Source organism: Chlamydomonas reinhardtii, chromosome 13, assembly GCF_000002595.2.
Source record: "Chlamydomonas reinhardtii strain CC-503 cw92 mt+ chromosome 13, whole genome shotgun sequence".
Taxonomy (NCBI): domain Eukaryota; kingdom Viridiplantae; phylum Chlorophyta; class Chlorophyceae; order Chlamydomonadales; family Chlamydomonadaceae; genus Chlamydomonas; species Chlamydomonas reinhardtii.
In genome coordinates this window covers 5,134,851-5,156,929 of record NC_057016.1, presented here as the reverse complement: position 1 = coordinate 5,156,929, position 22,079 = coordinate 5,134,851, and the positions used below count along the sequence as shown (strand labels likewise).

Sequence of the window (22,079 nt, the reverse complement as noted above, 5' to 3'; positions counted from 1 at the left end):
CCAGCGGCAATGGCGGCGGCACGTTGTGGGGCGGATTCAGCACGACTCGGCTGCGGGGCGGCTCCTCGTCCACCTCGTCCGCCGGCGGGGGCACATACCGGGATGAGGACGTGGCCACCGCTGTCACCCGCCACAATGCCGGCATACGGCAGCAGCAGGGGGCTCCCGCAAAACGCCCCGCTGACAAGTTGATTCCCGTTGCCAAGTGAAGTTATTCAGCAGTCTGCCTTGTCCAACCATGAATCATTATATATTGTTTGTGCTCGCGCCTCCATATGAGCCCATCAAGCTTTCCCGAAGAATCAACGCTCACTAAACAATACCACTCGTCGGCATATCATATTACGCACCCACGCAACGCTCACTGGGTATGGAACATTGCGATGTCCATAGCACGCTGGGGGCGTATCCAATGTGACCTCTTTAGATTCGAGCTCAGACCAGGATCACAGGGTCAACATCTGTCAAGCCACGGGTACCAGCAGTTGTAAAAGACGATTCCCGGCCCATGTTAACCGCGCGCGCCTCTCCGTCCCTCAGTCCCGTGCTGGCGCCGCAAACACTGCCCCAGCCACAGGGTGGCCGGTTGACGCCGCCGTGGCAGCCCCACCCCCGGACACGGCCATGGCCCGCCGCATGGGCGACGCGGACATAGGCATGGACATGGCCCCCACCGGCTCCATCTGCCAGGTGCGCGGTGACAGCGCCAGCGGTGGACTGCCCACTGCGCCCAGCGCCGACCCACCCGTCATCATCATCATGGACGCCGCCGTCCCGCCCAGGTGCGGTGAGGACGCGGGCGACATGTGCGGACTGGCCACTGTGTACGCGGGCAGCGCCGCACCGCCCATCATGGGGGTGCCCCCTGGAGACAGCGGCAGCAGCTGCCCCGCCACGGGTGAGCCGGCACTGCCCACGGTGGCCTGCATCAGGGCCGCGGTGCTGGCGCTGATGCCGGCGGCGGCCTGTGTGGCGGCGGCGTGTGCGGCCGCGGCGCGGCTGGCGCCGTCCAGACCCACCATCATGGCGGCGCTGCTGCCGGCGTGCGCGGGCGGCAGCAGCAACCCCGGCAGGCCCGCAGCTCCCGCCGCACCGCCCTGCTGCTCGGCGTTGGCTCGCGCGATGATCTGCGCCTCCATCATCAGCCGCTGCTGCAGCTCCTGAGCCTGGCGCTGCAGCTGGGCCTGCGGACGAAGGGTGAACGGTGCGGTCACCAGCACGTATTAGCCTTAGAAAGCTGGCACAAACACCACAGCCGCCTGAAAGTGAGGAACTTTCACTGTCCCGTCTCACCTGCAGCAGCTGCAGCTGAATGGCCATGGCTTGCTGTGCCTCCAGGCCCACCAGCTGTGTTCCCCTGTGTGGGCAATGCAAGGTACGATACCCAGAGGTGAGAACAACTTTGCCTGCACCACAGAGCACATCCCACTCGGAGCTGCAGCCACTATCACACACGCCGCGGTACACAGCAACAGCAGGCCGCTCAGCGGCTCGGGCAAGGCACCGCCACACTGCACTCACATCTTCTTGCCCTCCAGCTCCATCATGGCCGCGTTGTGTGCCCGCCGCAGTGCAAAGGCATCCCGCCTCAGGTTCAGCGCCGCCCGCAGTGTGTCCAGGCTCACGGGCTGGCCGCTCACCCAGCGCGCATTGGTCAGCGCGTCCAGCAGCGCGTCAAAGTCGGCAGGCGGCGGTCCGGGAGGCTGGCGGCAGAGGCAGGGGAGGGAGCGGCAGATGGGCAGTTAGCAGACGTGCACAGGGAGCTCCGCAGCTTGAGTACGGGCCAGCAGCACATCCCGCCAGCCGCAGTTGGACTGGGCCGGCCTTGCAATAGCGGCTGGTCAAGCCCCTGCCACTCACCGGCGCCACTCCTCCGGTGGCCGCTCCCGCCTTGGCCAGCTGGATGGCCTCCTTGAGTGTGGTGGTGATGCGGCCCACCATGTCCTGCACACTGACCGGCGGAGTGCCCGCGGTGGTGTAGCTCTGGATGAGGGCCAGGACATCCTTCTGGGCCGTTTCGTTCTGGAGGGAGCGGATGGGTGAGGATGGCGGTGTGGGCATACGGTTGTCAATGGGCGCTCTGCACAAAGGCAATCGCCACGTGCGTGGCAGCCTACCACATCCTCGCCTTGCCATCTTATTAATACCGTACTGCGATTGTGACGCCTTACCTGCAGCAGCTTGGTCTGCAGGTCCAGTATCTTGTGCTGCAGACCCGTCTCCTTCTCCAGCGCGCCCTTTTGCACGTCCAGCTCGAGCACACGCCCCTTCATCACCTCAGACATGTGCCTGCAGCACAGGGCGCGTGAAGGCGTGGGGTTAGGGATGTGAGGGACAGTGCAATACTACGTGCACAAGCCGGATGATGGATACTTAGGGCGGAAGAACGGGAGGGAGCTTACTGGTGGCTTAAACCTCACGAGCAGTACAGGATGTGCAACAGCAGCTGGCTTTGCGCGCGCCTCCACCGCAAGGCCGCTTGACCAGCACTCACTTCTGCAGCACCGCCTGCCGGTTGGAGTGCGTCCACATGTAGTAGGCCGACCCCGCAGTGCCCGAGCCACCCAGGGCGCCGGGCTCCGCGGGCGGCACCTGCGGGTAGGCGTGGCCGTAGCCGGGGCCGTTGGGGCTGCCCGGCTCACTGTAGGTACCGGTGGCGCCGTAACCCCCTGGGCCGGCAGGCGGGCTGAAGGGCGAGGGCGGGCTGTTGTAGAACCCTGGAGCCTGCTGGTAGCCTGGGACAGCTGGCGGTGGTGAGTTGTAGGGCCCGGGTGCTGGTGCGGCACCGTAACCAGGCGAAGGCGGCCCGTAGCCCGGAGACGGGGGCCCATAACCGGGTGAAGGGGGCCCGTAGCCGGGGGCTTGGTTCCCGTACCCAGGGACTGGGGGTCCATATCCGGTTGGTGGCGGCTGCTGTTGTGGGTAGCCCGCCGGTGCCTGGCCATATCCTTGGCCGTATGCTGGGCCGCCGCCGGGTGAGGGAGGCATGGACCTGGCATCTGGGAAGCGCGGGTCAGCCTGATAGCCGTAGGGCTGCTGGCCATACGGGGCCTGCTGGTACGGGCCCTGCGCCTGGCCGTACGGCGCCTGGCCGTAGGGCTGCTGGTCGTAGGGCGACAGACCCCGAGCCTGCGCACCGGGCGCGCCCCAGGCACCGCCCGCGCTGCCATAGCCTGCGGGGTCGGGGCCGAAGGGCGCGTTGTAGGGGTGGCTGGGAGCGGTGTAGGGGTAGGCCGCACCGGACGGGTCCACGTAGGGCGCCTGGGGTGGTCCCAGCGGCCGCGACAGCGCTGTCAGCGCCACCCCCAGCTCCGCGTACGTCATGTCGGCCGCACCCTGCGGAGGAGGCCGGGACAGGCAGGGGCATGACAATAGGCAGGCGCGCAGCCAAGACGATCAAACAGGTGCTTGACGTTTCGAGCAACAAGCACAGAACGGCCCCGTGAGGGTTTGCGGCCGCACCACCCGCCGTGTGCCCACTCACCCCCATGGCCTCCTTGGCGTAGTGCGCCAATCCGGCCGCCAGCCAGGCCTGTGCGTGCGGCGGCACTGAGGCCAGCCGGCTCAGTAACCGCATGTGCTCCCGCAGCGGAAGGTAGCCGCGCCGGTAGCGGTCAGCCTCACGGAAGGCGTTCCTGTGTGTGCGAGGCCGTGCGGTAGGCAGGTAAAGTCGCAGTCCCAACATGCGAATACTAAAAGAACAAGGGCGTGTGACAACGCCCTGCATACGGTGTACATCCAAGTATGGCTATCCTGGTCACCTGGAGAAGGCTGCATTGCCGTTGACGTCGTCCGCCATCTGGGCCGCCAGCGCCGCCACGTCCTGGGGCAGGCGCCGCTCTGCGACCGCACGCTCCACGGAGGCGCCCTGCAGGGCACGAAGACGCCAGTCCAGGCTCAGGAAGGCAGGCGATTATGCAAAGCCCAGCATGCGCAGGGCGCGGTGCAAACCCCTACTCGAACATCAGTCTGGTATATACTGTTTGTGTTTGTATGTCCGCATGGGAGCTGGCTGCCCCAGGCCAAGTCCTAACCTGGCGAATGGCGAAGCCCAGGTCCTCCTCCGTGTAGCTGGCGGTGTTGAAGGGCAGGCAGGCGGCCAGCAGGTCGGTGGTGTAGCGCAGCTCCGGCTCGCGCAGGCCGGGGTAGATGCGGTTCACCAGCTGCAGGGGCAACGTAACAAAAGGTGATAGGGGTCCGGAATTGTTGGGTGTGAGAGACGTGAACGGCACGGGGACGGCAGTGAGGGGCACAACGCGCATCAGAAGCATAGGGCGCCACAGGGCTCCCTGCACGCCCTCACCTGACCCAGGGCCGCTCGCGGCACCACATAGATTACGGCCGGCCCGCGCGTCACTGAGCTGTAGGAGCTGCGAGCGCCCGGGGAGCCAGCCACCTTCTTCGCATACGCCATCACATGGCCGCGGAACGCCTGTAAACACACCGGGAGACACTCGTCGGGATGTGTGCCAATGTACTGTACTAAGCACACACAGAACCAACCACCTCACCACCGCACCACCGTGTCAACCTATTCTACATCCGTGACCTGCACCTGCACGCCCCCACTCACCGCAGGGGACTGCCCCACCACGCGCTGCAGCTCCATCAGGGTGCCGAAGCCGCTGCCGCCCTGCACCGGGCCGCGACCCGGCGAGCCCCGGTACTGCTGGTCGTACTGGCTGGCCTCGGGGGGCGGCGGCGGCGGTGGGGCCTGAGACGCGTCATAGCCGCTGTACCCATAACCGCCGGCTCCACCGTAACCGCCGGAGCTGCTGTGGCCGCCCTGCGAACCCGCGTACACGCCCGAGTGCGTGGAGCGGCTTCGGCGACCGGAGGTGCTACGGCGGTGTGTGGGCGGCGGCTGCTCCACGTAGGGCATGTGGTCGTAGGCCAGTGCGCCCGGGTCCGGCGGGTAGTGCGGGTGCGGCACCGTGTCGTCGGGCTCGCCGTCCGAGGACAGCGGCGTGTGGATGTCCTCCACAGGGGGCGGCGCCATGCCGCCGTCGGAGGCGCGTGTGGTGCGCCGGGAGGACACGCTGTGGGCACTGGAGCGGTGCGCCTGCGAGGAGGTGGGGGAATCGTCCAGGCTAAGGATGCTATACCTCCAGGTTACACACACATCGCCGCCGCCACGTCATAGGGGCCAATGCTCACGCCCAACAGGGTACGACACACGCCAGCTGTGCTGCGCTTACGAGTCTGTCGTACAGTGCCTGGTACATGTCCTGCTGGTACGGCAGCAGGAAGCCCTGGATAGGCGCCGCCACGCCGCCCACACCCGGCTGTCCCATCATGGCGGGCAGCCCGCCCAGAGGCCCCAGCATGCCCGCCGCCCCGCCCATCATGGGCACAGGCACGGGCACGTACGGCAGCCCGCCAGCCGCCGCTGACATGGCCGCCAGGGAGGCGGCGCCGGCAGGGGTGCCGGGCATGCCTGCAGCCAGGGACATGAGGCTGGCGGCGCCCAGTGGCGAGGCAGGGTACGCCGGGAAGGCGTGGCCTGTGCGTCGTGGGCGTGGGCATGTGTACTTGGACATGGATGCGCAGCGGCGGAGAGCGCGGGTTGACATTGGGTGGTGGAATCGGTCATTGCGGAAGGGCTGTGACTTCGCCAATACATGCATGTGCTCACCCTGCGGCAGCTTGGCGGCCAGCGGCTCCGTCATCACCGACACATTGTCAGGCACGTCCACCTGTGCGAGCCGCGGTTGAGGGTTGGCCAGTTGCCATGGTGGATCGCCGCTTGTAAGATGCTAACCATAACAAGCATCATATGTGCACACCCACCGATAGGTTCCTGGCGTATGTGAAGCGCGCGTTGCGGTTGGCTGTGCTGATGGAGTCCATCAGGCCGCTGCGGCCCGCGCCCACAGCTGGCACACGGAAGCCTGGCCGGTGCGTGACGCCGTTAGGAGCCTTGAGCGGGATGGCCCTGTGCCGGCAGACAAGGTACAAACAGGTTGGTGTTGCGGCGCGGGAAACTAGCCACAAGGGCTTAGACGGCCAGTGACAACGCGACCTATCCTGCACCCCCCCCCCCCGCCCACCTGAGGTGCTGGAGCAGCTCGTCTGGCCGCACCATTCCGTCCTTCTCCAGGTCTGCGGTGAAGCAGTGCGCCACCAGCAGCCTGAGGTCGTAGGGCGGCATGTCGCGGAACAGGTCCTTGAAGAAGCGGGCCATCTCGGCCACGTCCAGGTAGCCGTTGCTGCACAGCGGGACAGGAGGGGAGAGGGGGGAAGGTGAGAAGGTGATGCGCATCAACCGCCACCAAACGCCCCCTGGCAAACTGCATTCTCACGCATACATCCCGTTTGCCTTGCGAATGCATACACAAGCCCCCCTGCACCCGCAACCGCGCACCCGTCCTTGTCTGCTCGGGCGTATGCGGCCCAGAACACCTCCAGGTCCGCCGCCACCTGCGCGCTGACAGCAGCCAGCACCGTCAGCGCAGCGCGCTGGGCCCGGCTCACGCCCACGCCGCCGCCGCCACCCGCGCCCCCAATGTATCCACCCATGTATGCGGTGGCCACTGCATCCAGCGAGTCTGTGGAGGCGCGGATGCCCTCCACCCACTCCTTGAGTGTGAGCGTGTTGCTGAGGTCCACATCCAGCAGCGCCTGCACCAGCCCCGCCTCCGCGTACGGCAGCCCCGCCACGTCCCGCAGCAGCGCCATGAGCTCCTTCAGCTCCAGCGTGCCGTTGTTGTTGCTGCAGCAGGGAAACATGGAACACACTACGAATTAAGTTCAAACTCAATACGGCGACTTACCCCAGGGCCCATAAAAGCATCAGGGACTCTCACCTGTCGTATGCCTTGAACAGCTGCACCAGCATGGACTCGTCCAGCTTGCGCAGTGAGTCGAACACGGCCTGCAGCGGCGCACTGCTGCCGCCGCCCAGCACCAGCTCGCCACTGGGCCGCAGCTTGCCGGCCAGCTCGGGGTACTCGTCCGTTTGGCCCGCCGTCAGATAGTACACCAGGCCTGCGGGGAGGGGATACCGGTACATAGAAATTCAAGTATGTAACATGGGGAATGCAGTCGAGTTCGGTATGTAATTAGTAGCGCATATGCTGTCTGTACATCTTCCCTTCCTGCGCCCTGTGCGTAATATGCCCCGCTCTCACCTGTGGCGGGATCTAGGCTGTAATGCTTGCCGTCCGGTGCCGTGTACGCTTCCAGGTTCACCACCCGCCGCTCCGGGTGCACCTTGCGCCGCGACAGCTCGCGCAGGCTCAGGTTCAGGCGGCGGGCGGAGGGGCTGGCCACAGCCTTCGACATGCGCAGGTCGCTGGCCATGCGCTTGCGCACAGCCGCCACCGCCGGGTCTTCAGCGGGCGACACTGCAGCGTGTGCAGCGCTGTAGCTGAGCTTGCGGCCCAGCTTGGCCGCCTGCTGCAGCGCCGCAGCAGTAGCCGGGTCCAAGCCGCCACCCGCCATGGCTGCAGCCGCAGCAGCCACGGCCTCGGGGTCCATGTGGGGGTCCACAAGGTAGCCGTGGGGTCCGTACTGCGGCGGGTACGGCACGCCGCCGGCCGCCCGCACGTCCCAGTGCCCGGGCGAGGAGTGCCGGTGGTGGTGATGGTGCCCGCGTGAGTCACGGCTGTCATAATAGCGGTCATACTCGGTGGGCTGCGGCTGGCGGGGGTGGTGCCGGTGGCGCCGGCCGCCCCCACTGCCGCTGTAGTCGCCGGCGACATCGCGGTCGCGGCCTGTGCCGCCGTAAGAAGAGGAGCGACGCCGCCCGCCGCTGGCCCGGTTATGGCTGCGTTGCTCGGGGTCTGAGGAGTAGTCAGAGGCAGAGGCGGAGCGAGAGCCATCCTCACGCCGCGCCAGCTCCTCCGCATCCCACATGCCGACACGCGAGGTGCCGTCCGGGTGTCGGCACTTGATGGCGCGGAAGGCCTTGAACACGTCCTTCCAGCCCACAGACAGCTCGCGGCCGCCACGGGCCAGGCAGTGCGGGGTGTGGTACAGCAGGTACAGGAGCGCGGCCATGGCAGCATCAGGACTGCCCAGCACCTCGGGCAGGCAGTCCTGCAGGATGTCGCGCACATCAGGCAGTCGCAGCAGCGCGCCGTCGCCCCCACCGACACCGCCCGTGCCGCTGCTACGGCTGCTGCGGTCGTCAGGTATGGCCCGTTTACGCATGGCCTTGACCACCTGCCGGTACTCGCGGCTCAGGCTGGCCGCCACGTCCCGCAGCAGGGCGGTGCCCTCCCTGGCGTCTGTGAGCAGCCGGTACGCGGCCGCCAGCGCCTCGGCGTCCTTGGGCAGCTTGCGAACCCGCACACCGCGGTCGTGCATCACCTCCATCATGCCGCGCAGCAGCGGCTCCACCCAGGCCTCGGGCCGCTGCCGGCTGCCGCTCTCGCCCGCAGCTTTGAGCAGCACAGATGCCGCCTACATGCACATCATATTTAACACAGTGGTAAGCGCCACATCCATGGCCAGGTGTTACAGGTACTAATCACAGAGCCCCCAAGAACAGGGCATCGTACCGCGCGTGAGTCCAGCGTGTCGCCCGACCCGCCACTCCTGCTGCGACTGCTGCTGCCACCTGCTGCCCTGCCCGCCAGGTCCACCAGGTGGTCGGGGTCGGCCCGCGCCACGTCTTCCAGGTCCAACAGCAGAGGCCACGTAGGCAGAGGAGGAACGGGCCTGTGGGCGTGCGCGGTGCCATGGGCGGGGTGGGAGGACACGCATTCAGGCATGACTGCTACGCATAAGTGTGGAGGTGCACAAGCAAGGACGCATGCAGTTGCAAGTACGATATGGACGGTTCATGGGCTGCACGCACTCACCGCTTGCCGTCGCGGGCGTCGTCATACGCCACCAGCTGCGGCCAGGCGCCCTTGCCATAACCAACATCCGGAGCCGAATACAGCAGCGCGGTGTCCGGGTCACGCAGCTGGCCGCCGCTGCCGCCGGCGTCGCGGTCGCGGTGGTCAGAGCTGCTCCGGCGGCGCCCAGCACTGGCGCTGCGGCCGCCCGCGGGGCGCAGCTCCATGACGAACTCGCTGCAGTGGGACAATAACAAGAGCTTCAACGCCAGCCCAAGCACGCGGGCAAATTTGCTTGGGTAACTTTGCAAGTGGCTCACTTCAGCAGCCATATACTTCCTTACCGGTCGGATATGGCGGCGGCCGGGTCGCGCTCCCTGTCCCGGTCGCCACGGCCGCGGCGGCCGTCAACCTCGCCTTCACTGCTGTAGCGCTGGCGGTCGCGGTCACGGTCGTAGCCGCCCCGGTCGCGGTCATAGCGGCCTCGGTCATCATCGCTGCGGTACTCTCCCCGGTCATAGCCGTCGCGAGGGCGGTCGTAGTCGTTGTACTGCGACTGCTGCTGTGCATACTGCGGGTCATTGTAGCCGCCGCGCCGCACACGAAAGGGCGGCTGCGGCGGGCGCAGCACACCGGCGGGCGTGCGCACTGGGATGACCTGCAAAGCACCACACATACTCAGTGAAGCCCAAGGGGAATGAAACTGCATGTACGCCATCTATCATGTTGCCAAGCTTCGGGCAGCCTCCGCAATCCACTTACTCTCAGTGCGACGAGCAGCTCTCGCCACTCCAGGCGGCCGTTCTGGTTCACGTCCAGCAGGTGCAGGTAGGTCAGCGCAGTGCGCAGGTCCTCTGGCGTGCAGCCTGGCAGCAGCCCCTCCAGGAACCACTTGAGCTCGCGCGGCTCCAGGGCGCCACTGCTGCTGCTGTCGGCGCGGCAGAAGCGCTCCCAGGCGGCGCGCACGTTCCGAGCCACGGCAGTGCTGAGCCGGTTGAGCAGGTCCACCACACCCGGCTCGGCCAGGCCGGCGATACGAGTGCCTGCCGCCCCCAGCTGCTGGAACACGGTCACCACCTCCTGACGCGATACCAGCCGGTCGCCGTCTAGGTCCAGCGCGGCCTGGGGGGTTGCAGCGGTAACGATTCAGATAAAGCCAAATATATGCAAGCTGGGTGCACTTAAGCAAAATAGCGTGCTCAAGAGACCATAGGGCTCGCTGCAAAAGTAAAGGCTGCACGGCCAAGTGTGCGGCCCACTTCTCCTCTCCCAACGACTCCCACCATGAGGTACTTGACGCCCAGGCTGCTGAGCTCCTCGCCCATGAGGTTGCGCGCCAGGCGGCCCAGCTCGCGCTCGTCCAGCCCGGAGTTGCCGTCGCGGTCGTACTCGCCCAGCACGTCTTCCAGCCGCAGCCGCTCCACCTTAAGCTTGCGGTCCAGTGCCGCGAAGAACCGAGCGCCTGGGGAGTGCGATGTGGGGGTTTGGGCAAGGTGATAAGCACCCGCGAGCAATTCTGATACCAGTGTACGTGGGGGTTCAGAAAAGGGCGATAAGCGCTGAGCAAGAGCGTTAAGGACAGATGGATGCTGTCACACGCATGGTGAGCCAAGATCCTTGACGAGGAAAGCAGTTATCGTTCCAGCAAGCTTCAGCATACGGTAACTCACTGATTGTGCTCTCCAGGCGGTGCACCCCGCCGTCCGGCAGCCGGGCGCCCAGCAGCACCGGCCAGCCGCCCACCTCGCCGGCGTCGCCAGCTGCCGGCCGACCCCTGCCAGCATCCCGGTCCTTGAAGTCCCGGTCCCTGTGATCGCGATCACGGTCCCTGTCCCTGTAGTCCCGACCGCCTGAGCCTGCACCTGCACCAGCTGCGCCGCCCGTGGGCAGGTACACCAGGCTGCTGACGGGGTCCAACCACAGGTCGCGGCCCTCCACGGCGCAGTGCCACGGCTCCAGCCGCCAGTCGCGCACGTCATTGAAGGGACGCACCGCGCCGCGGCCCAGAGACGCCTTGGAACCAGCCGTCCTGAATTGCAACATCGGTGACAAGTTGGAACAGGTTTTTTTTATCTGTTGGGGCCAGTGAGCATTCATGTCCGCCCAAGCATACAGCTGTGTCGTGCAAGGCACGTCGGGCTGTGCCCACTCACTTGGGCACGAATCGGCCCCGTACACGGCGGCCGTCCGGCAGACCCAGGTCCAGGGCGTACAGCGCGTGGTTGAGCTCCGTGAACGACAGGGCGCCATCGCCATTGGCGTCCAGTGAGTGGAGGTAGGTGATCAGCTCCCTGGGTGTAGGGAGGTTGGGGGAGAACGAGAGTAGGCGCATGAGTTGTACGTGAGCAGCGCGGTGCCTTGGCAGCGGCACGCGCGCAGTAAGTGCCTGTCGGAGCTGTTGCCTGGCAGCACGCACCTGACTTCAATGCTGGCGAGTTCGGGCAGGCAGGCCCGCATGAAGCGCGCCAGCTCGCGCGGCTCCAGCTTGCCGTTGCCGTTGGTATCGAAACGCAGGAACGTGTCCTGCGCGCTCTCCCGCTGACTACGCAGGTAGCCGGCAATGCGCTCCAGTAGCTTCTCTATCACGCCGACCTCATTCTGGCCGCCGCGGCCGACCAGCGCACGGCCCGCCGTCCAGATCTCCTTCACCCCAGCCACCAGCTCGTCAAACGTGATCGCATGGTCGCCGTCGTAGTCCAGCATGCCCTGAGCAGCGGTGGAAATGACCGCCACGTTCAACGGATGTGAGGCTTTGCAGCGTGCTAGACTTCATTCAGTGTATCCAGCCATAACCAGATAGATGCAAGCCTGCTCCTTACCAAGATGTATCGGATGTCGGCGTCTGAGGCGTCCGGCACCAGGTCCCGGATGAGGCGGCCCACCTCGCGCATCTCCAACCGCCCGGAGCGGTTGGTGTCATAGCGGTCAAACACGTCGCGCAGCCGGACCTGCACGTGGACGCAGCGGGTAACACAGGCGTTGCAGGGTACCTTCACAGACGCCGACCCAGACAGCTGGTAATTACAGGCTGGGTATAAGATGCAGGATAGCATGCATGGCGGCCAGTACACCTCAACCCACCCTTTGCTCCTTGAGCGCCGCGTCCAGGGCCACAAAGAGGCGCTCTGCAGGGTTGCCGCCACGGCCGCCGCCCAGCACAGTGCCGGTGCGGCCGGGGCTGGTGCGGAAGTTTGCCAGCTCCAGGTGCGGCGCGGAGCGGCGGTCGTCCACCATGCTGTACACCAGGCCGGTGTCGGGGTCGCGGTAGAGGGTGAGTCCGTTGTGTTGGAACGCCTCCAGCTGGGAGAAGGCTGAAAGCGGGGCGGCGCCTCGGGCCGCCACCGCGAAACCGGGGCGCAGCGAGCCACCGGGGTAGCGGCAAGGGATGGCCCTGTGAGTTCAAGGAGGGTGATCCGAGGAGGAGTGATTGATTCTGAATGAAATCAGAAGCCTTGGAACCAGACCAGTATGTGCTCACTTATGAACTCACGATGCTGCATGAAATGGCGCCCGCTCACCTGAAGGCGATGAGGACCTCATTGAACGTGAAGCGGCCCTGCTTCATAATGTCGCAGCTGTGTGCGTGTGTCAGCAGGTAGTGCAGCTGCCGCGTCGCGGCGCGCTGGCCGCGCAACAGGTCCTGCGTTGCGCATTGAAGAAGGGCCACATTATCATGATGTAGCGATACTTGGAGAAAGTGAGAGGTCAAACGATTGCTGTATTGCGGAATCGCGCATATCGTCGTGCCCTGCCTCACCGTCATGAGCTTGCCAATCTGCATGAGCGTCAGGCGGCCGTCCTGGTCTGTGTCGTGCGTCACAAAGATGTTGTATGCGCCCTCCTTGTCGGCGTTCAGGTACTTGGATGCCGAGTCCAGGCAGCGCCGCACCTCCTCGCCCACGGGGCTGCCCCACTCCGCCGCGCGCTTCTCCAGTGATATGAATTCCTTGGCCACCGTCAAGAACTCCTGTGGGGACGACCCCAGAGCGTGCTAATGCAAGGTCAAGCAAGGATACGAGTGCACTGAAACATGACGGAGACCCGGGCACAAACATTTCAGGAAAAAAGCCATGGTGCACATGCGTGCCCACGCACCTGCTCCGTGACGCTCCTGCTTCCGTCCAGGTCCAGCATGCACACAAAGTACGCCACGTCGGAGTCGGTTGCCTGTTGCGGCCCCAGCAGGTCGCCCACCAGGCGGCCCAGCTCGCGCGGCTCCAGGCGGCCAGAGCGGTCGGCGTCATAGTGCAGGAACAGGTCATGGAACTTGACCTGGGACAGCAACACACAGGGGGCAAGGGCAAGCAAGTCAGGCTACGATGGGTGGGTACTGACAATCATGAGGTGGGGCTCGGCTATGCGCCTTTACACCACCCACGACTTGGATTGATGGCAGGTGCACGGCTCATGGGCCCCCTCATCCCCCTGTGGGCTGTCACGCACCTTGGCCGTGCGCAGGTAGTTGTCCAGTGCGGTGAACAGCTGCGCGGAGGAGGCCACGGCGCCCCTCTGGAACACGCCGCCTGTGCCCTGGTCGTACACACCCAGCGCCTTGGGCCAGGCCACCTGCGCCCCGGGCGCTATGGCCTCGTACACTGTGTTGTTATAGCGGCTGTACAGGTAGCGCTGACCCTGGATGCCCACCTCCTCCAGGTCAAGGCTGGTCAGGATAGCCTCGCGGGCGGCAGGCCGGCCCGCCACCGCCACCGCGCCGGCGCCCGCGTAGCCCCGACCAGCAGTGCCCCAGGTGCCGGCCTGCAGCGTGCGGTCGGGCGTTTGCAGCTCCACAGCACGTAGGGCGCACATGAACTCCTGGAAGCTGAGTGTGCCGTCGCCGTTGTGGTCCATGCTGCGGAACATGACCACCACCGCCATGCGCAGGTCCTCGGGCCGCAGGTTGGGGTTGATGCGCCGCAGCAGCGCCGCCACCTCGCGAGGCTCCAGCCGCCCGCTGCCGTCACGGTCGGCCTAGCGGCAGGAACAGACCCAGCGTACGGTTAGAGAAGTGACTCGAACAGAGGCTTACGTGGAACATCGAGAGGCAGATGAGACATGGCCCATTCAAATATTGTGGGCACACCTGGCGAAAAAGCTGCACGGCACCGTTGCGGTCCCTCGCCAGTGCGTCACTGAGGCGCTTCAGGGTGGCGGCTGCCTCCGTCGTGAGGCCGCTCATGTCTCCGGCCATGTCGTTCTCCGCCTTCACGCCCTGGCGGCACACCTCCAGCAGCTGCTCGTACGTGACGCGGTTGGAGCCGTCCACGTCAATCATGGCCTGTGTGGTATGTGGGGCATGTGGAACAGGGGTTGGCAAAGGTACATCATTGGCCATGGCTTCCAGTCAGCTTGCAATGTCTCTTGATAGGACCCACCAAGAAGTAGTTGATCTGCGGCACGCTGGCATCAGGCATGACGTGTCTGATGAGCCTGGAGATCTCCTGGCCATCCAGTGCGCCGCTGCGGTCCGCGTCCGCCGCGTCAAACAGCTGCCGCAGCCGCACTTTCTGGTCCTTGAGGTACGTATCCAGGCGCTGCAGGTGAACGGGAAAGCGTCAGGGCTGCGCCTTCTGGGATGCCACAAAAGAAACCCTGCCGCAACTTCAAACAGTAACAGGTTGGCCCGTCAACAATTGTCAGGGCTCTAGTCGCACCTTGAAGAACATGTACGCGTCACTCTGCACCGCCACCACAGCCTGCCGGCCGTTGGCAGTAGTGGTGAGGCGGCCCAGCGGCACCGGCCACTCGCCCGTCGCGGTGGGGCGCGAGTACACGACCTGTGTGGCGGCGTCCAGCAGCACCTCCCGGTCGCCCCACCTGTATGGCGTTCAAGAACAGGCGGCAGCAGTAGCAAAGCAAGTTTATCATTGGATATTCTCCCAGACCTGAGGCTGCACAGTCAACGGGCAAAGAAGCACCCTCAGCACCGCACACCTGTAAGGCTCCAGGCGCCAGGTGGACGGCATGTCGTAGGAGGCCGCGGCGCCGCGCTGGCCCCTGGCACCCCAGGAGTTGGCGTGCGTGCCGCGTGCACTGTGCAGGTCGGCGGCGCGCATGGCCCGCAGTAGCTCCGCGAACGTGACCTTCAGTGCCCAGGTGCAAGCAAGATTTCAGTATGTCAGCAAGGCAGGCAGCGCTGTCCACCGCTGTTGATTGCGGCCCTTGAGTCCGTACGGCCTCTCACCTGCCCCACTCCATCCACGTCGTACACGTGCACCTGCGCCAGCAGGTACCTCAGGTCATCTGCGCTGATGCGGGGGGATAGCGCCCTGAAGAAGTCCGCCACGCCGTCGTAGTCCAGGAAGCCTTGCCGCTGGCTGTCCAGCCGCTCAAACAGCTGGCGGGCACGGTCCTGTAGCCAGCACGCAGGACGCGACAAAAGGGAGAGCAGGTGCTTTAATTCAAAGCATCTGGCACGGTCAACTGGTCAGCATCACATTTGTCAGCTGACCATATCCCATGGTGCTCTCACCAGGTTCTCACGCAGGTAACGGGTGAAGCGGTCCAGCACTGCCGCCGCCTCGGGGCTGGCACCGCCGATGCCACCAGCCGCTCCGCCGGCGGCCCCTCGCGACTGGCGCTGCAGCAGCTCCACTACCTTGCGCGCCGCCCCCAGCAGCTCCTGCTGCGTCACCACCTTATCGTTGTTCTCGTCCAGCACACAGGCCAGGAAGCGGATCTGTGCGTCCGTGGCCTCGGGCATGACGCGCCGCACCAGCTGCGCCAGCTCCGCGCGGTCCAGGTAGCCCTTGCGGCCGCGGTCGTGCTCCGCAAACAGCTGACCGATCTTGACTTGCTCGGCCTGCGGGTGGGCAGGGGGGGGAGTAGTTTACTCCAATCCCAACTGGTGGTTTTTGGAAATGACATTCCCGGACATGGCAGGGGACGAAATGACACGCAAGCACGTTCCTTGGCTTGTGTGTTTGCTGCCATTCCTGTCTACGCCCGCGCTCACCTTGAGGTAACTGTCTAGGTTGCGGAAGAAGGTGATGGTGGCTGAGCCGTCGAGCGGCTGCAGCGCCTCGCCCACCTTGCGCCCCACCAGCTGCGGCCACTCGCTGGCGGCCACGTCCGCGTACACCATGTTCGTCAGCGGGTCCAGCAGGTAGGTGGTGCCGCTGTGCGGAGCGCGCATGGGTGCGACAGGGAAGGCCAAGGCATCCAAGGGACGAGTCAGCAAAAGATGTGTAACAGGGAGATAGGACGCGCTACACAGGCATACAACGACCATGCCGCCAGGCATATGGTCATCAGCCCCCGGACGCAAAGGACTTAGCGGGGCCACATGAACTAGAACCCGTGTACATGCTCATGCTCAATGGTCATCAATGTCCTTGCACCACACGCACCGGAAGCGCCACTCCTGCAGCTCCCACTTGGTGGTGTAGGCGGACGCGTTGCCGCCCGCCACGCTGCGCGCCTGCAGCAGCACGTTGGACACGGAGCGGTGCAGCTGCTTGTTGGCGCCGCTGACTGCCTCCAGCACGTTGCGCGGCACGGGCGGCGCGTTGAAGGCGCGGTCGAAGGACACGCCGTTGGGGCCTCGCGGCTCCCAGGCGTGCAGCCCCGTCATGACCTCGCTGAAGGACAGCACGCCGTCGCCGTTGATGTCCAGCTGCGCCATGTAGCTCATCACGTACTGCAGCTGCCGAGCGCCCAGGTCCGGGATCAGCGAGCGAAGGAACTTGCCCACCTCACCAAAGTCAAGCGTACCATCCCTGTGCGGGCGTACAACAGGGGGAAATTTAGTTGGCATGCTGACGCTACTAACTCAACTGCTCCCGCACACGGTTGAATCACTCACCCGTTGGTGTCAGCCTGCGTGAAGATGCGTTTGGCCAGCGCGGGCTGTTCCGCTAGCCGCGCCGACAGCTCTTCCAGCACCGAGATCACGTCGGGCGGGAAGGACAGGCCGCTCTGCGCGCCAGCGCCGCCCGTCACGCCCGACAGCTGCTGCGTGGCCTTGAGACTGTCGCGTGCCGCCGTCAAGAACTCTTCATAGGACACGGCCCCATCCCCATTGGCGTCCATCATCGCCAGGAAGTAGTGCAGCTCGGCGCGGCCCACGTCCGGCAGCAGGTCACGGATGAGGCGGCCCAGCTCCTTGGGGCGCAGGTTGCCGCTGCGGTCGGTGTCGTATGCGGCGAACAGCTCCTGCAGCTTAACTTTGTTGGTGCGCAGGTAGGTGTCCAGCCGCGTCCACAGCTCGTTGGGGCGCAGGTCGGCCATGCGCACCACGCGCCCGTTCTGTAGGCGCATGGAAACGCATTTAGCGTTAAAGCGAGGTGTAGGTAGAGGTATGTGGAGCGACCCTGCTATGCCCTAGCGTCCATGGACTCAAATGCATGTAACGATCCCACAACACACATCCCATGGCCCCATAATAACCCTGACAACTCACATCCAGCCTGCCAAGCAGCTGCGGCCAGCTGCGGCCGTCTGGCGAGAAGTAGACGCGCTGTGTGCGCGTGTCCAGCAGCAGTGTGTGGCCGTTGTAGGCGAACTCCTGCAGCGGCCACTCCATGTCCGCCTCAGTCTCGTAGGAGCGCGCAGTGGCGGTGCGCGCCAGGGCCGCCTGCTGCGTGCCGGGCCCCATCACCACGCTCTTGCTGCGCATGAAGTCGCCATGCAGGTGCTCCTCGCGGCCGCTGCTGGTGCTGTGAGGGATGGAATAGCCGAATATGGGCCAGAGCAGGGCAAGGACGTTAGAAGGGTAGATGCAAGACAAAGCGGACACACGTTTAGGCAGGTGCTGCAGCGCTCTGCGGCTCACCCCTTGCGTACGTCCACGGCGCGCATGGCGATGCAGAACTCGCGGTACGACAGGCAGCCGTCACCGTCCAGGTCGAAGCCGTGCAGGTGCGCCAACACGTAGCGCAGCTGCTGGTCGGTGATGCCGGGGATGGTGGTGCGCAGCATCTGGGCCAGCTCGCGAGGCTCAAGTAGCCCATTGCGGTTGGAGTCGAAGCGGCCGAAGGCGGCCCGCACCTCGGTCTGTGCGGCACACGAAGTAAAGGCAAGGGTGCGCAGGAGGCCATGTCACGCACTGCCCCACATGCGGCGTTGCCACATGCAGCGGGACTCCATAAGCTATATCTCAGGCTCTCACCCCGGAGGTGCGGATGTACTCAGACACCAGCTGCAGGGCCGTGCGGGCGTCAATACTGCGCTCACGCGCCGCCTGCTCCTCGGCGCGGGAGCTCCTGGCAGCCTGTGTCGGGGCGGAGCCAGCGGGACGAGACAGTAGGTACAGCGTCTTCGTACACACAGCCCGTTTACGGAGCTTGAAGCGCAGTTTGCACAGCAGCACCTTCCAGCGGCTCACCTCCAGGAACTCGGCGTAGGTGATTTGGCCGTCGTGGTTGCGGTCCACCATCACCTGGAAGTACTTGACGTCGCCGGCGCTCACCTGCAGCAGGCAGTGGAGAGGCGCGCAAACACCAGCACCACAGTCAAGCAAGGCAACCTTGCACAAGGGAGTCCCATCAGCACTTGGGAGGCGGGGCAACAGGAGGTGGCGCGCTGCGCACCTGGTTTGGCAGGAAGTGCTGCACCAGCTGCCCCAGCTCCGCCGGCTCCAGGTAGCCCTTGGCGCCCTTATCAAAGTGCGCGAACACCTCCTGGCACTTCATGCGGTTCTGCTTCAGGTACGTGTCCAGCGTCTCAAACAGGGCTTGGGCCATGGCGCGGTCCTGCATAAGGGAGAAGAGTAGGCGCATGTAACATCCTCCAACCTGTTTGATAGGAGCTGCTTCTCATAATTCCTGCGGGCATGCGCGTCATTGCTCATGCCACGTGCTTCAAACGTGCGGTGACAGCGTCGGCGGCTGCCCACCTGGATGACCACCTCTCCGTTGCGGTAGACGCCCACCAGCCGCGGCCAGCCGCCGGCCTGGGCCTCTTGGTAGACGCGGTTGGTGTGGCGGTCGATGAGGTAGGGCTGGCCGCGCCACGACACCTCCTCCAGCTGCCAGGTGTCCCTGCGCAGCGAGGTAAGGCAAGTTCAGCTAACTTAACCCAGCACAACCGGCGGCAACGCCTTGGGCCTCTTCGACGTTTTGCAGGCCTGAGATAACATTAAATGCTTACCCCTCGAAGGTGACGCGATGCGCCTGTGTAGCTGCACGGCGCAGGCCCGGCGATGCCTGTCAGAGGGAAACAAATTGTGTCGGCCAGCATGAGAAGTATGGCTACAAGCCTGACGTTGCATGTCCACGCGCCCTGCCCGCCTCACCATTTGCACGGGCGTGCTTCGACCGCTGCCCGCACCGCCGGCTGCGGTTGAGGCGGAGGCCAGCTGCGCGATCTGCGGCACTCGCATGAAGCGCGCCAGCACCTGCCAGCTGATCATGCCGCTCTGGTCGATGTCCTGCGCGTACAGGTAGGACAGAATGGCGCGGCGCTGGTTCTCCCGCAGGTCGGGCATCAGCTTCTGCAGGAAGCCCGCGAACTCGGGGAACTTGAGCGCACCGCGGCGACCGCGGTCCGCCGCCTCGAAGTGCTGAATGGCGATGGTCTGTGGGCGGCATTGAATGAAGGCGAACCTTAGAGTCGTCAGTCACATGAAGCCGTCGGGATGATGTCGTAATAGCTTCCTTTAAACACGCGCCTCTTTATGCTACCTTTTACTGCACTTGCGCGTTCACGCACCGAATACTGCAGAAGGTATGCCTGGAAGCGATCAAGCGCCTGCTTGACTGAGGGGTCGCGCTGCCCGCCACTGGCGCTGGCGGCCCGCTCCGCTGCCAGGCACTCCTTTGCCACCCCCATCATCTCATCAAAGCTGATGCCGCCGTCGCCGTTGATGTCCAGCAGGGCCTGCAACCGGGGCACACCGTGTGCCCGAGTAAAATCAACACTATGACCATGGCTGGGAACAGCACCGCGCCCTGCCAAGTGCCAGGACCGCCCGCCTCCGCACCTGGAAGTAGTTGAGCTGCCCTTCCGTAAAGCCGGGCAGGATGGTGGCCACCAGCTGCCGCAGCTCCGCCATGTCCAGCTGGCCGGAGCGGTCGGCGTCGAAGTGGTCAAACATGTCCCGGAATTTAACCCTGGGGTGGCAAGGGAAGGCACAGGTGGCCATGTCAGTAAGCCGCCTAGCGCAATTCACAGAGATGGGACGCGTATGGTATCCAAGCTGGATAAAATTCAACACATCCCATACCACGCCCTCACTGCGTCCAGCGCCACCTCCTTTCCCTGCCTCAATGCCCCACCCCCTGCCCTGTACCCACTTGCTGGTGCGCAGATAGGCGTCCAGCGCCGCGAACAAACCCCCGTCATCACGCCGCTGCGTGAGGCGCAGCACGCCTGTGCTGTCCTGCACGCCCACCACCTGCGGCCACTCGCCCGGCACTGGCTCCTGGTATACCAACCCAGTGGCCGGGTCCAGCTTCAGGTAGGCACCGGTGTTGGGGTCGCGCACGTCCTGCAGCACCCACTGCTCCCCACCTGCGGAGGTACCGGACAAGGGACGTGGGGCAGCGCACACTGGCATGTGACGGACGCGGCAAGACGTAACGCCACTGGACTGCCCTCGCATGTTGTTCTGGGGAACGCTGCAAGCTGCCCACAGCCAAGTACATGACGCACCAGGCATGGCAGCAATGGTCATCTGGCGCGACATGGGGGGCTTGCCAGCGGCACCCGGCGCTGCGAACTGAGCGGCGGCCGGGCTGCCGGCACCGGCGCGCGTCACGTCCGCCGCACGCAGCGCATGCAGCAGCTCCTCGAACGACACCGTGCCGTCGCCGTTGACGTCCATCCTGGATGGTAGTAACAGCGACCCAAATGGGCGTGTTTAGATGTTTGGCAACTGCAACCAAGCGCTCTTCTGAATGCATACGCAGCCCATTCGAAGCCCCACTCACTCGTACATGTGCGCCAGCAGGTATCGCAGCTGCGGCTCTGTCAGCCCTGGAATCGTCTTAGCAAAGAAGCGCGCCAGCTCACGCGGCTCCAAGCGACCATTGCGATTCGTGTCAAAGCTCTCAAAGGCCGCACGTGCGCTAACACGGTTCTGGCGCAGGAAGTCGGTGACAGCCCTCAGGGCTGTCTGAACCTGCGAGGCCGCCGTTGCCGCGTTGCCCATGCCCCGCTCTGCCGCCAGCTGCCGCGCTGCGTCCAGCGACGCCTTAGCCGCCGACAGAAACTCCTGCTGCGTCACAGACCCGTCCCCGCTGCTGTCCAGCATAGCCATGATGTACTTGACCTCCGCGACCGTCACGCCCGGCACCAGCTGCTTCACCAGCTGAGCCAGCTCCCGGATCTCCAGGGTGCCGCTGCGGTCCGTGTCAAAGCTGTTGAATAGGTCCGAGAACTTAACCTGTCAACGGGAAACAGCATGCTCATGTGTGACGGGGCCATTCAGGAGCAAGGCTGCTGAAGTAATTTGTCCCATTCCGGCAGATAAGTGCAGTAGCGACGCACCTTCTGCTCGCGCAGGTATCGGTCCAGGCTGGAGAACAGGTCCACCACCACGTTGCGGCCGCGCAGCACCACGCGGCCGTCCACCCACTTGCCAACCAGTTCCGGGTACTGGTCCTCATTGGTGTCCGCATACACGGCCGCAGTGCGCCGGTCAACCAGGTAGGGACGGCCCTCAAACGTGATGGGCTCCAGGACCCAGTTGCCGGCAGACGCAGTTGTAGGCCGACCTGCGAAGCAAACTGCCGGTATAAGTGCCCGGACGCCTTCCACTCCCCCAGCCACCACAGCTCCACAAGGAGACGCTGAGCCTCTATGTGCTCCAAGCCACTTACCCACGGCTGCACTAGCTCGGACGTCCAAGGACTCCCGCACCAGGCGCGGATCCTCCCGCACGCCGGGGGCCAGACGGCTGTTCACGTACTGAGCCATCCGCCAGAGTCGCGCGCTCGACTGGGAGTTCTGTTTGTCTCCCTGTGCATATGCGCAGTGCATTCATGGGGTATGTAGGCAATTGACGTTGCAAAGGCCTTTGTCCGACCAAGCGCGTTGCTCTGACCGTGGCCCCAAAATGGCGAGGCCTAGGTCCTCGACTGTTTCGGCCCTACCAGCCCCTCATCCCCATTGCAGCCACATGTGTTGCACCTGCCTTAGCGCGTTTCAGGCCAAGACCGACGCTGCTGCTGAAGGTCCTCCATAACTTCTGCGGTAAGAAGTGCCTGAAACTATGTCAGGCAACAGTATCATATTATCGACTGTATCGTGGTAGAGATGAGCACTGTGCAAGGCTTGTTGGTGAAGGAGTTCGCCGAGTCAATTGTTGCTTTTGACTGCCTGCCGACGAGGTCTTTGCCGCCGTTGCAAGTTAAA

At 64.8% G+C, this 22,079-nt stretch overlaps 1 protein-coding gene across 1 annotated transcript; it reads right to left on the bottom strand.

The window, feature by feature from the left end:
- Positions 1–23: 23 nt before the first annotated feature.
- CHLRE_13g607650v5 (uncharacterized protein) lies at positions 24–22,074 on the bottom strand. The gene is made up of 57 exons (XM_043069909.1): positions 21,859–22,074; positions 21,545–21,683; positions 21,213–21,439; positions 20,654–21,108; positions 20,376–20,548; positions 20,018–20,234; positions 19,705–19,834; positions 19,434–19,601; positions 19,018–19,299; positions 18,873–18,928; positions 18,619–18,763; positions 18,314–18,475; positions 18,109–18,192; positions 17,893–17,994; positions 17,557–17,777; positions 17,185–17,440; positions 16,588–17,030; positions 16,133–16,501; positions 15,739–15,901; positions 15,256–15,585; positions 14,968–15,135; positions 14,718–14,866; positions 14,438–14,600; positions 14,159–14,317; positions 13,867–14,061; positions 13,230–13,754; positions 12,882–13,058; positions 12,544–12,753; positions 12,305–12,426; positions 11,868–12,177; positions 11,606–11,734; positions 11,203–11,492; positions 10,940–11,077; positions 10,457–10,815; positions 10,070–10,248; positions 9,549–9,908; positions 9,131–9,444; positions 8,808–9,023; positions 8,505–8,664; positions 7,131–8,406; positions 6,807–6,987; positions 6,365–6,712; positions 6,051–6,209; positions 5,791–5,935; positions 5,636–5,696; positions 5,199–5,503; positions 4,574–5,062; positions 4,304–4,432; positions 4,035–4,163; positions 3,762–3,868; positions 3,485–3,635; positions 2,495–3,336; positions 2,172–2,289; positions 1,861–2,022; positions 1,522–1,703; positions 1,294–1,357; positions 24–1,184 (listed from the first exon to the last, which is right to left on the bottom strand). Exons 2-57 carry the CDS (start codon positions 21,639–21,641, stop codon positions 537–539), a joined length of 13,899 nt encoding a protein of 4,632 aa, XP_042917884.1. The 5' UTR covers positions 21,642–21,683; positions 21,859–22,074; the 3' UTR covers positions 24–536.
- Positions 22,075–22,079: the final 5 nt, after the last annotated feature.

What these genes read in the sequence shown, in the direction of transcription:
- CHLRE_13g607650v5 (XM_043069909.1), bottom strand. Translation starts at nt 21,641, where the DNA reads ATGGCTCAGTACGTGAACAGCCGTCTGGCCCCCGGCGTGCGGGAGGAT. An exon ending in CTCGCCAGCATTGAAGTCAG is followed by an intron (nt 11,078 to 11,202) that starts GTGCGTGCTGCC and finishes CCCTACACCCAG; the next exon opens with GGAGCTGATCACCTACCTCC. An exon ending in GACGCCCGCGACGGCAAGCG is followed by an intron (nt 8,665 to 8,807) that starts GTGAGTGCGTGC and finishes GCACGCCCACAG; the next exon opens with GCCCGTTCCTCCTCTGCCTA.